Raw genomic sequence first — 13,138 nt, 5'->3', positions numbered from 1 at the left:
TCCGGTTCAATCTAACCTCATCTTCGTCGTTGTTGTCTTCGACTCATGCCAGACTCGCCTCCGCTCCACATTGCCGAACCCCGGCACGATAGAGCATGAATTACGATGAATCAGAAAAAAAATTACAATTCATGAAATTTACAGTCAGCTGCCATATATATATCAAAACGTGGAAGAATTCGATCACATGCTTTTTCCAAGATAACAATAGAAACAAGTTTCACCGGCAACTGCGGTCCGGACCCGGAGCCTCGCCGAGATGCGCTTTGCCACTTCGCCTCTTGAAGCAATCTCGGTAGGTGGCCGCAGCACCTATCCCCCACCCCCGCACTCACTCCCACCCCCGCTATAAATCAAAAGCGCCGCACACCCACCCACCAAATCACACGACAGCTCCCACAGAGCCCAGGCCGCACCCCCCCCCCCCCCCCCACCCCACCCCCAAAACCCCAAACCCCACCATGGCGGCGCCGTCCCCAACCACCGCCGCCGCCACCCACCACCGCGCCCTCCTCCCGGCCCCGGCCCGCCGCGCCGCCCTCTCCCTCGCCCCGTCCTCCGCGCTCCGCCTCCCGGCCCGCGCCCGCGCCAACCGCGGCCGCATCTGCGTCTCCGCGCCCGCCGCCCCCGCCGCGGCGTCGACCGCGTCCCCGCCCGCGACGGCCGCGGTGGCCGTGGAGGGCAAGCCCACGGTGCTCGTGGCCGAGAAGCTCGGCGCCGCGGGACTCGCGCTGCTCCGGGAGTTCGCCAACGTCGACTGCTCCTACGGCCTCTCCCCCGAGGAGCTCCGCGCCAAGATCTCGCTCTGCGACGCGCTCATCGTGCGCTCCGGGACCAAGGTGGGGCGCGACGTCTTCGAGGCCTCGGGGGGCCGGCTCCGCGTCGTCGGCCGCGCGGGGGTCGGGATCGACAACGTCGATCTCGCCGCCGCCACCGAGCACGGCTGCCTCGTCGTCAACGCGCCCACCGCCAACACCGTCGCCGCCGCCGAGCATGGCATCGCGCTGCTCTGCGCCATGGCCCGGAACGTCGCCCAGGCCGACGCCTCCCTCAAGGCTGGTGAGTTTTTTACTCCGCGATCTGAATTCTGCGAGACTTTCTCTGTTCTATCGCGTTGAGGAAAAAGCACCTACCACCTGTGTATCGTGCAGACGTGGGGTCATGTCTTGTCTCGTAGATTTGTTTAATAACGTTGTTCATAAATTTTCTGAGATGCCGAATCTTGGGAGGATACTTTCATCAGGAGGAAACAATCATCATTGTTTATCCCTTCGATTTGGTGCTTGATCTGAAACGATAACTCAGGCTAGATGCGTGCAAATGAGGAACTATTGAGCATTAGTATGGAGATTATGTTTACAGCCTCTCTTGTAAACCATATCTGACCAACTATTTACAAATAGAAGCAGCAATACTACGCACAGTGTTCTAGCAGTCACAGTACAGTGATCTTTGTCACCGCTTAACTGATGCATTTTGCTTCAGGGTATTGACACATTTCGTATGAAATTGCTCGCTGATGTTTATCTAGCAGTAGTATTTCTCTACCTCGTTTGCTGACTTGACTCTTGTGTTGTATAGGCAAATGGGCGCGCACCAAGTATGTTGGTGTGTCTCTTGTTGGCAAAACTCTTGCTATCCTTGGATTTGGAAAGGTTGGGTCAGAGGTCGCACGGCGTGCCAAAGGTCTAGGAATGCACGTGATTGCACATGATCCATATGCTTCTGCTGATCGTGCTCGTGCAATTGGAGTTGACCTAGTAAGCATGGAAGAGGCTATGACAACTGCCGACTTCATCTCACTGCATATGCCCCTTACCCCTTCAACAAACAAGATGCTAAACGATGAAGCCTTTGCGAAGATGAAGAAGGGTGTTCGGATTATAAATGTTGCACGTGGTGGTGTAATTGATGAAGATGCTCTAGTCAGGGCTCTTGATGCGGGAATCGTTGCACAGGTCTGTTCAGTTTTCTTCCCTTTGGTACTTCAAGCTTTGCTGAATTCTGGGCAGTTGTTTTACCCAGTCACGCTTATATATCTATGTCTGTATATGCCAGGCTGCTCTTGATGTGTTCACTAAGGAGCCTCCGGCAGCAGACAGCAAGTTAGTGCTGCATGAGAATGTTACTGTGACACCACATCTTGGTGCCAGCACGGTGGAAGCACAGGTATGGTGAATTAGCACAGAGACGTTGTGATGACTTGTATCTTGTATTCAGGTTCTATTATGTAAGCTGCGCTGAACATCTCAAATTCCTTAGGAAGGAGTGGCTATTGAAATAGCTGAAGCTGTCACTGGAGCTCTGAAAGGGGAGCTTGCAGCTTCTGCGGTCAATGCACCAATGGTTCCTGCTGAGGTATTGCCTCTTGTTCTCTATTGACTCCAACTTATCCCTTTTGTGACATCTGGAATCTGTCTTTATATCCTTGTGTTTCATACAGGTGCTGTCAGAGCTTGCACCTTATGTTGTGCTCGCCGAAAAGCTTGGGCGCCTAGCTGTCCAGCTTGTTGCTGGCGGTGGCGGTATCAAGTCTGTGAAGGTGACCTATGCATCTGCAAGGGCTCCCGATGATCTTGACACGAGACTTCTCCGTGCAATGATCACCAAGGGTGTGATCGAACCAATCTCCGACGTTTTCGTCAATCTGGTCAACGCTGACTTTACCGCGAAGCAGAGGGGCATCCGTGTCAGCGAGGAGAAAATCGTGATGGATGGCTCACCCGAGACACCTCTCGAGTACATTCAGGTTCAGATAGCCAATGTGGAGTCCAAATTCCCCAGTGCGATATGCGACTCCGGACTGGTCACGGTGGAGGGGCGGGTGAAGGACGGCATCCCTCACCTTACCAAGGTCGGAGCGTTCGAGGTGGACGTGAGCATGGAGGGCAGCCTGATCCTCTGCAGGCAGGTCGACCAGCCCGGCATGATCGGGTCGGTCGGAAGCGTCCTGGGCGAGGAGAACGTCAACGTCAGCTTCATGAGCGTCGGGAGGATCGCTCCCCGCAAGACGGCTGTCATGGCGATCGGTGTTGATGAGGAGCCCAGCAAGGCAACGCTGACCAAGATCGGGGAGATCCCGGCGATCGAAGAGTTCGTCTTCCTCAAGCTCTAGGCGCATATGATTTGCAAGCTTGATTGTGCAATTTTGGCGTAGCTAGCTGGTTGGTCAGGGTCTAGGTGTTGTGTGGTCGTTGGGCGGAATAAGCTTGTTCGTGGGGATTTATATGTGGTGGTTGTCGAGTTTGGTTTGGTATTTTGGTTAATCCATCTTATCTTATGTTTCAGCATGATGCTATTAATTAATAAGGAGGTCGCTGTCAATACTCTCTGCTTTTACTTTTTGAACATGGGCGTGCCGTTCTAGATCTGCTGTTTGCTAGGCCACATGACATGAGGTACCGGAAGTCCAAAGTCAAATAGGATCTAGGGTCACCAACCACCAGTCTTGTGAATGTGCCCAAAGGTCATGCCCACCACTGCTCAGTTCAGTGTACACGATGTGCATACTACAAGGGGAGGGTTGTCTACTTTCATTTTGTTTATTTTTTGATATCTGACAGAGCCCAGTTCAGGTTACCACAAATTCATTCAGAAAAATGAGTCTACATGTACACTTATTTCGGAAACGGAGGGAATGGTACATTTTGTTGCAAACACACCTGAAGTCACAACAGGGATGGCATTTGGTTCCTAGTTTCATGATTACATACCAGCCAAACCGAACACAAAGCTAACGGTATGTTTCACCGTGCAATCGGATCATGGAGTGAAAAATCACTGACCCAAACACCCAAATGTTTGATGAACCCTAGCTAAAACATCCCATCTGATCTTCTATAAATTTCTTAGAGAAACATACCCAGGAGCTTGAAATTTACAAGCTTGCAGGCTTTCCAAACGAGTCCATACCATCTAGCCCAAGTGCATCGGTGTTGCGCAGGTACTTTATGTACAGGGTCCGGGAGATGTTTAGGGCGTCTCCGGTGGCTGTGGTCGCGAAGACCTTCCTGTCGCTCTGCCAGTTGTTGGTGAGGCTAATCCACTCCCTCCTCCATTCTTCCAACGCAAAAGGTTCATTCTTCTTCAAGCTTGATATCAGGTGCTTGAAGTAGATGGCGGCCCTTGGCCCGTAGTAGTCCCACAGCAGGCCGCTCCAGTACTTGTTTGCTGCACCGGAACTTTTTAAAAAGGAAAATGGAGGAACACGGAGAAGTGGGCAGAAGGGTGTTGTGCGATGTGTCTTACCGTAGTCGCGTAGCAAGCTTGCTTTTGTATTGGTGTTGTCAAACCACATTGTAATCTGGGTTCTGGCATTCCATTCATACTGCATCCGTTTGAAAGCAGGTATGTCATCAATGAGCAATTATACATGAGCTTTTGGAATACTAAGACTTGTATAAGATAGCATGGGATCACAACATCAAGGCTTAATACTTGGTGTCCGAGTGTTAATAATAATCCAGAGCAGGATGGATCTACCTAGCAGTTTTTGACTTGTTTTGGTCTAGTTATCATTAGGCAGTAAGAAAAGAGGGTATTACCTGTATCTCTTGTTCGTGGTCTCGTGCAAGGCCCTTCGCACTTTCTAACCAAGGCCCAAGCAGAAATCCCTCGTGAGAGGCTAGCAGCATGTCAAGATCATTAACAAGGTTTAGGAAGCGGTCACACAGGGTGGTCACTTGGTTTATGTTGTTTGATTTGTAGCCTTGGATGATCTTCAGAAAGATTTGGTTCGCATATTTGGCTAGAGCCTGGCGAGTTAAATCCACAAGGTCATATCTGTTAAATTCATGTAAGATTGAATTAACTTATTTAACATCACCACTTGATGCTCCAAACATGTATATGCACGACTCATAATTTATGAAAAAAACAACAACTTGCACAAAAATTTAATCTCAGAATCACAATCAGATCGTGTTTAGTATCGATTCAAATTAGTTTAGCTGAATAGAAAGCAATAAAGAACTTATCACGAATTCAAGTAAAAACAATTCTAGATGGGAATTAAAAACTAAACAACTCCTACACCATCAAAGGTTCTGAAATGCCAGAAGATAATAGACGGACAAAGTTCTGGAGGTTTTCTAATTCAGCGGTTCAGAGTAGTTAGCATTAGCACAAAGCCTGTTGAAGATAATACTTTTTTTAGCTTGCGAATGGCATGGCATTAGCACAAAGCCCATTGAAGTGGCATACTTATCTTGCACCCCATAGGGACGAATTCAATCAAACTAGTCAGTAAGAAGCTGAGCATATTGAAGGCTGATCAATAAATCACAAAATGTGAAGATACTACTAGCTACAATATCATAATACTGGAACATCAACCAAAAGAGTAACTATTTTATGCCATAGATTAAGCAATATGAGCACTGTGCTCTTACCTGAAGGTGCTGCTGTCAGATACCTCATCTCCATATTCAAGGAAAAGCTCTAGGGCATGTATAACAGCAACGGTATCATACCATATATGTGGTTGTTCATATGCATCATTGGATGCATCCTTCACGACATAATTCTCTGATGCCAGTGTAGAATAATTTTTGCTAGTTCTCGCATACAATCCTGGTGTTTGAATAACAAAAGGTTCAACATCTGGGAACGCCACTATCACATCCCGGTTTTTGTCCTGTTACAGTAACAAAATTTATGAGCAAGATAACAGCAGAGAATGCAACCAAACCTTTAAGCAATCACAGAAGTAAACTGAGCAAAAGTTTAGAAATAAAAGTTAATGGGCGCACAACACAGAACAATGTAAACTCGGAAATGTACAGTTTTGTTACTTCACAAGATTTTCTATTAGCATATGCTCTTTTTTAAGGATCTATTACTACAATATGCTTATCTAACGCTCGACGAAAATGGATACAAGGTATGACGGCTACATATGGCAGATGTCATATCACAACTTACATTTTTACCATCTGTACAGTTGTATAGAGTTTGGTGCAAAATTCGCCAAGCATCTTGCAACCCAACAACTGATTTCCCATATCTTCTTGTTGGATATGTCTCAACCCATACCTGGAAATAGTGAAAGTCTGATCAAATCAAAGAATTGGTTGCGCTAATTAGCAAGCTCTAAGGGCCAAAGCAACATACTCCTAAATGAGAGAAGTGCACAACAAGTAGCATGCCACATTTGCTGCAAACTAAACAGATCACAGGCTAATCTGACGAACTGGTTAATTCTGAAGCATACATCAAACAGAAAATGTATAAAAATATGGACTCAAAATATTTATATATCTAAGAAATCAAATGATGTACTCCCTCCGTCACAAATACAGTATAAGATGTTCTAACTTTTTTGTGAATCGGATGTGCATAGACACGTTTTAGTGTGTTTGTTCACTCATTTCAGTCCATATGTAGTCCATATTAAAATATCCAAAACATCTTATATTTGTGAACTGAGTGAGTATTACATAGAAACTGCCATGTTACAGAAGAAGACAAATGTATTTGTTGCATAAAGCTCACTGAGAGAATGTTTTATGAAATATCACCTGAAGATCCACTTGTCTCTGATGAAAACTCATTTCTGACATAAGATCATAAACGATAGGATTTTGCTCGATACCTTCCATAGACATGCCAACTCCAACCTAAAACAGACATCATTCAAGGGAAAAGATCAGCATATGGAATATATTTGCTAGTTCAGTAGGCCCAGAAGTAACAACTGATTAAGCAAATAATGTATACCATCGTGGAATTTTCACTTAGTCGAGCATCAATAGGCCCAGAAGCAACAGCATCCAAGACACCATACATTTCAAAATCCGCAGCAAAATTATGAAGCATGCACCTGAAGAAAGGAAAGCACCAATTCCTTTATGACCAAAGTTAAAAATGACATAAGGTATGCTTTTTAACTGTAGATAGTGCGTTTATAGGAATGGAGAGATGACTTTCCAGATGTAGGGAACACCATAGAACTGATCAGAATTGATCCATACTGGTTTTACTTCAGCATACAGATCGAGAACAATCATTCGGCCAACTGGAACAGAATGCAGTAGTGCCTGACCAACATAGAAATCGATGTGAAAAAACAAGGGAAATCTCATAGCATAAAAACTGCACACTGTAATTAGAAAACACGACAATTTGGTGATGAGTAGCCAGTAGCCGCCTATTCACAAGACCTCAGTAAAAAAAGCATAGAGTTAATGACTAGAAACACAGGGTCTGTGCTCTTAGCAACAATTGTTGAGTATGCCACTTGTGGAATTAAGTATATATCACTGCATGCACTGACTTTCTAATTAGCGCTGAATAAGTGAATAGTATCAGAGGGGCCACCTTACAGATGACTTCCGTCCGAACCCATTATTGGTGTTATAATATGTTACTGGAACACTGAAGGCTTGTGCAGGAACAAATAAACGGGGTCACCTCACATCATTGCAGTATTCATTTTAGATATATCACATCCTAAATCCTAATTTTCAGGACTGTTCTACTTGCACAAATCACGATGTAAATTATTCATGTCATTAAAGATATAGATCTCAAAACTGCAAAAAGCAAAAGGTTAGCAAAACTAACAGTACTTAACATGTTATAAAAGTATCAAACTTTCATGAGATTGCACCTTCATTTGTGGGGGTTCCCAGAAAGGATCATAAGTAAACAACCAACCCTGTAAAGGATAATACATGTCAGTGAAAGTTTCATATCAAATATTCAAGTGTTAACAACATTTGAACACTTCAAAAGAACTCACTTGCATTAACCAAATAGCATCATCATCACCACTTTGCATTGCCCTGAATGTCGCAGCACCCAAGGAAGAAATATAGTTTGGATCACTCAATGGAGGGGTGTTCTCATCAAAAGTATCACTACATGTAAAGAAGATATCACCAAATGAGGCAATGAGTTCATCAAATGGGAACTCCTAATAATTTGAATGATAGAAAGAAACATACCAGTTGTATACATGACTTGTCCTACCATATTCTGTGCAAAGAACATAAAAACTCATTACATGTTTTAAGGATTGAATTTCTATTCTGATAAAAGTATAAATAATAATCTGTAAAGCAGGAAAATCTATTACCTAAATAAAAGTTAGGCAATCTTCTATAAAAAACAAGCATGTATCCATCCCGCAGTTGATTTTTTCCTAAACTATATTGACCAGTTCGTCATATTTTAAAACTAAGGAACTGTTATAGCATTCACCGCCCCAAAACTTGCACCAATTGGCAGCATGTCACCACTTCCTAACACATTACAGGCATGATTACGGAGTGGACCTTTTTATTCTTCTGTTTTGGATATGATATAGAGTACAAAATAGCACACAGAGGACTAACTAATAGAGCAATTTATTCAGTAGTACTGCCACTAATAGGGAATAACAGGTAAAAGAGCCAACACTAGGTCCTCTCTACTCATGATAAATTTCCAATCATGTCACTAATTTTAAAACAGGCAGTGACTTAGGTCTGCTATCAAGATATCATGCTTTATGATACTGGAGTTCAGTTTTGAGTAAAACATCCTACCTCTGATTTGTTCTTCTATAAACAACTTCCCGATTTCTACATATAAGGGATCGGATGCATCAAGAAGATATGTGCAACACCACCGTGGGTTGCTGTCAACTGTGAACCTTAATATCACAGAAGAGAATGAAATAAGCGCGTATAGCTTAAGTATAACCACAATGAATATGAACGAGAAAGACGTGCAGAACATCTGATAAATTACTTTACTTTACATTAGTTGATCCGCAAAAAGTTATTCACATTAGTTGGGCTGTGTTAACAAATAATGTTGGTGCAAATAGCTGACATGTGTTAGGAACTTAATGCCGGTTTCTTTTTTCAACAATAAATTAATAAAAGAAACATCAACGTTAAATGAGCAAGCAAAAGAGCAGAAGTTTGTTACGAAACTTAAGTGCTAGTCACTGCTGGCATCAAGAACTATAGTGTTTCGAATGATCCAAGATTGATTCAGTCAACAGCCTATAGGCCCAAACACTCAGATGTGCAATACATTCAGAGAATCGATAAGACGGTACAAGGTACATTGTGATAACATCAATGATAGAGAATGATGGTGGAGCACATGAATATATAAAATTGCTGACAATTCAGTGGTGTTCCAGAACTGGACATGGCTCGATACGTTATATTTAAGTATTTCATCACGGCAACAATATGCTCAGTACGTATTGTTTAGAATATCAGTCTTACCAGTTTCCAAGGTGGGTGACTTTAGCTGAGGGGAATTTTAACTTCAGTGCAGCAGGGATGTTACCAGAAAAGGCTGGAAGAACTGCAAGGGAAGGGAGGTGGATAGAGTAAAAAGGTGCAAAAAACAAAACTCAGAAATAGTAGAACTGTAGTATTAGTGTCACCTGGGGACATGCCAAATGCATACATCCTAGAAAGGATTTTCTTCTGAAGAGTTAATTGATCATCAAGCCAAGTCTGAGGAAGAGGCCCACCCCATCTGAAATCATTTTACAATGTATTTATGAATTCGTTCAAGATGAAGCAACTTGGACATGATGTCTTGTCTAGATTCAGAAATCCATGCAACTACCTATAACTGCTTCCACCAACTACGACTACTCACCCTGAATGCATAATCTAATGACATGCTTTTGCATTAAGAAAAATAACTGCATACAAAAAATACAAGATTTAAAAGTTGTTCGCCATTTCTGACAAGTACTAAAGAGGAGACCAATGTCTTATTGGCAGTTAAGACACCAAAATTCATAACTTGGCAACTTGCTTGAGAAGACTTGGGATCAGATTTAAGTTGAAGATGAAAAGAATTTGAAAACTAACAGCATATCTTGTTTATAATGCAAAAGAATATGCGATCAACTAAGAGTCCTGTAACTCGAATAACTTAGATGGTTGGCTATAATTGTAAACCTGAAGCACCATTTAACTTACCCATGCATATTGGCCATCCGAGACCATGAAAGAAAGGCCGGCCCACCAAAGAAATTGTCCAAATCAGATTTACTAATGTTGTACCTCTGCAAGTACGTAACGGGGGGATGAAATTCAAATTACTAGCAGAACGATATAAAACTGAGTTGAAACAATCACTAATGGACACAGGACATTATCGCCACATGGTATTTTACGAAATTAGTCGGCTTTGTCTTAAACAACAGAGTACGGACATGCAGAACCAAAGTTACATCATTTATTATACCCAGAATCCCAGATGATCCTCCGCACTTCACAAAAGGACAACATTAAACATCATGAACCCAATCTAAATCATCTGTGCCAACAGTGCAACATGGCATCCCACTTGGAAATATGCTGAGGCATTTCCATGTTCGCTTGTCTGAATTGCCTTGATGGTCTACCTCTTGATTAGTATTCATGCTAGCATTTGTTGTTCCACATCACCGATCAGCTTATATTTCTACCTGAGATTCTGGGCTTTCTTTACAAAGGTTTAATAGATTAAGAACATACGGAAAATGCACAGTTTAAATTATTCAGTATACAGCATGTTTCAAAAAATAAACTCGCACACACACAGACCTGAAAAACCTTCTGCCATATAGTCTCTTGCCCAGTGAAAGCTAGAGGCAAATTGATTCCTTGAAGAGCCATCCAATCAATCTCCTTCTCCCAGCGCTCCCAATCCCACCAAGCAAAAGAATCTAAAAAGCAAGAAAAGTAATCTTTAAAGACATCATTACCAATACAAAAGGATTAAACAATAAATTTTGTTTTCAAAGTCAGAATGAGCTCTTGAGAGGAGTAACATCACTATTAGTAACCAGAATATTCTGATAACCAGAAATCATCCAATTGTATATAACAACAAAGAGGGGGGATAATATATGACATATAAAACAAAACAAACTGAGCATATCTATCATGTCTTCATTTAACGTAGTGGGAAGTCATCATTAACAGGATACCACGTCATGGGGTTCAAAAAGTTGATTTACACAGCTTCACAACTATAATTCCGCAAGTGCCCTAATGCTTGAAATTGGAAAGCATGCTCAGCGGATGGAAAACGAGAAAGTATCGAAGTTCTAAACAAAGTTCAGCTTACAACTGGATGTAACTGCATTCTGGTAGTAGCTCCAGTCAACAGGTCTTTGAATCAAAATGCCACCAGCAGGAACACGAGGTAGTGAGCTAGGATATGGAACAGATGATAATTGTGAACCACCAGTTTTAGCCCATGATATATGTGCCGCGCAATAGTTCTTCAAATACCAATGAAGACCAGTAGAAATTTCTACCCCACTTGCTCCAAGTATCCTGATCAAAATACAAGAACAAATGTGAATGACTTCTGTCCGATTTTACTACATAGAAAGTACAGGGATAAGCTTATAAGAAGTTAAGACCAAACCAAAATGCTGTATCATGTCTAAGTAGCCCTTAAACTAATATAGCAGAAATGCAGAATGATATTTTAAACTGCACACTAGGCACTCAAATTAGCAAGTAGGACTGGTACATGATTCTAGCAGGACTTGCTGTGTCCCAAAGAATATATAAAAGCAAAGGTCACTATGGACACATATATAACATCCAAAAATCAGAACGGTGGTAAACCAAAGCATATGAAAATACTGGAAGGTTTTCAGTGCATGTCAGGGAGTAAACGTAAGGTCGTAAGGAACTAACAAAATGGTGTGTGAAATTCATTGTTTGCAGAATAGGAGACGTATTTAGATCAGTCATCAGTGGACCACCTAACATGTAATTTTGGCAAGATGCAGCATATAAATAACGCCGACACATGTGTAATATCCTTTGCATAAAAAGAGACAGTAACATGAGGCTAAAGGTTAACATTCTACAGCTGCCAAAGATTTTTCACCAAGGACACAATGAATGGTAGAACAAAAGGAAGAAGCGTACAATATCTCGGGAGTTCCTTCTCCATCAGACGATGGATGGTTGTTGATGATGAAACACGCCTTTCCACCACATTGCTCCTGTAATTGCAGTGGAAGCGATTGTGAATCCTTGTTGACAGATACTAGAGAGTCAAACAAATGTACCTAGTATGAACTTAGCTAAAAATCCATCCGGTCCACACTAAAGAGGATACACGGTCGAAATCAGTTTTAACAGGTGGAAATCACCAGGTCTGTGGCTTCAGTTTTAACAGGTGGAAATCACCAGGTCTGTGGCTTCAGTTTTAACAGGTGGAAATCCCCAAATACCAGGTGCAGATTCCAGCAGCCTACGATGGATTTAGGCATTACGTTTTTCAGATGTTTGTCAAAACCCATCAGTCCATGACCTCAGTTGCCAGATGTTTACACACCTAGTGCTAAAAAACCAGCCGCCCACTCGAATCAAATACTCTATAATCAAACGGCACGCTTCGCCAATTGGCTTCTGAACCTAGCGAATTGCTCACTGCACTCATTCGTCGGCTACGCTGCTAATGCGACGCCACTTCCAGCAACCGCTAAAACCTAGAAGCCCGTCGGAACTAAGCACGCGTACCGTGGAGACGACCCGGAACTCGAAGCTGGCGGAGTGAGAGGGGAGGAGGCGCGCGAGGAGCCCGCGCGCGGCGTCCACCTGCTCGGCCGCAGGCCGGCGCTCCCGCTGGTGGAGCTCGCGGAGGCGGTCGAGCTGCGCGAACCGCGGGCCCGAGCAGCCGACCCCCGACGCGGCGCACGCGATCAATAACGCGAGCAGGAGGAGGAGCCGGGGAGCGGGAGGGGACGGCGGCATCGCGGCGGCGATGGTGGGGAGGGAAGGGGGAGGGGGAGGAGGCGAGGCGGGCAGGTGGGAGTGGCGAGTGGGGCTCTGAGGATGGCATGAGGAGGGAGGCGGGTTGGGGGGCTTAAAATGGAGGGCGAAAGCGAAACGGCGGCAGTTTCCGGCGACGGGGGACGGTTGCGGGCGGCAGTGGGGAGGTGGCGAGCGAAGACGACAAGAGCGGCAGGCCGCGCGCGGATGACGACGGGCGGGCCCATGACGTCAGTCGCAGTATTTTATAATTGTTTTGGGCTTCCTTTTCCATTTATTTAAGTTATACTACAACAATGCTCGTGCGTTGCAATGGAATATAAATATTCTAGTATATTAGTTTGTGATTTACCTGTCAATAATAATGCGGTTGTGTAAATAGATGTTTATCAAAT

At 43.8% G+C, this 13,138-nt stretch overlaps 2 protein-coding genes across 2 annotated transcripts; one reads left to right on the top strand and one right to left on the bottom strand.

Moving 5' to 3' along the window:
• Positions 1 to 447: 447 nt before the first annotated feature.
• On the top strand, positions 448 to 3,324 carry LOC123054906 (D-3-phosphoglycerate dehydrogenase 1, chloroplastic). The gene is made up of 5 exons (XM_044478781.1): positions 448 to 1,059; positions 1,582 to 1,958; positions 2,059 to 2,169; positions 2,263 to 2,358; positions 2,444 to 3,324. The coding sequence occupies exons 1-5, from the start codon at positions 462 to 464 to the stop codon at positions 3,113 to 3,115; spliced, it is 1,854 nt and encodes a 617-aa protein (XP_044334716.1). The 5' UTR covers positions 448 to 461; the 3' UTR covers positions 3,116 to 3,324.
• A 246-nt stretch (positions 3,325 to 3,570) lies between these two features.
• Positions 3,571 to 12,904, bottom strand: LOC123054905 (alpha-N-acetylglucosaminidase). The gene is made up of 19 exons (XM_044478780.1): positions 12,492 to 12,904; positions 11,895 to 11,971; positions 11,074 to 11,285; positions 10,548 to 10,669; positions 9,939 to 10,024; positions 9,389 to 9,483; positions 9,225 to 9,306; positions 8,529 to 8,635; positions 7,947 to 7,977; positions 7,742 to 7,859; positions 7,610 to 7,657; positions 6,928 to 7,037; positions 6,718 to 6,820; positions 6,519 to 6,617; positions 5,923 to 6,033; positions 5,391 to 5,635; positions 4,545 to 4,782; positions 4,249 to 4,327; positions 3,571 to 4,170 (listed from the first exon to the last, which is right to left on the bottom strand). Exons 1-19 carry the CDS (start codon positions 12,723 to 12,725, stop codon positions 3,878 to 3,880), a joined length of 2,490 nt encoding a protein of 829 aa, XP_044334715.1. The 5' UTR covers positions 12,726 to 12,904; the 3' UTR covers positions 3,571 to 3,877.
• Positions 12,905 to 13,138: the final 234 nt, after the last annotated feature.

The sequence above is a fragment of the Triticum aestivum genome, chromosome 2D (assembly GCF_018294505.1).
Source record: "Triticum aestivum cultivar Chinese Spring chromosome 2D, IWGSC CS RefSeq v2.1, whole genome shotgun sequence".
NCBI lineage: Eukaryota > Viridiplantae > Streptophyta > Magnoliopsida > Poales > Poaceae > Triticum > Triticum aestivum.
The sequence above is the reverse complement of the archived record's forward strand: the minus strand, read 5'-3'. Positions and strand labels throughout refer to the sequence as shown.

Excerpts from the sequence above, each read along its gene's own strand:
- LOC123054906 (XM_044478781.1), top strand. The coding sequence starts at position 462 with ATGGCGGCGCCGTCCCCAACCACCGCCGCCGCCACCCACCACCGCGCC. Across the intron at positions 1,060-1,581 it reads CGACGCCTCCCTCAAGGCTG|GCAAATGGGCGCGCACCAAG; the intron begins GTGAGTTTTTTA and ends TGTGTTGTATAG. Across the intron at positions 1,959-2,058 it reads ATGCGGGAATCGTTGCACAG|GCTGCTCTTGATGTGTTCAC; the intron begins GTCTGTTCAGTT and ends TGTATATGCCAG.
- LOC123054905 (XM_044478780.1), bottom strand. The coding sequence starts at position 12,725 with ATGCCGCCGTCCCCTCCCGCTCCCCGGCTCCTCCTCCTGCTCGCGTTA. Across the intron at positions 7,860-7,946 it reads ACAAGTCATGTATACAACTG|TGATACTTTTGATGAGAACA; the intron begins GTATGTTTCTTT and ends CTTTACATGTAG. Across the intron at positions 4,328-4,544 it reads ACCACGAACAAGAGATACAG|TATGAATGGAATGCCAGAAC; the intron begins GTAATACCCTCT and ends AAACGGATGCAG.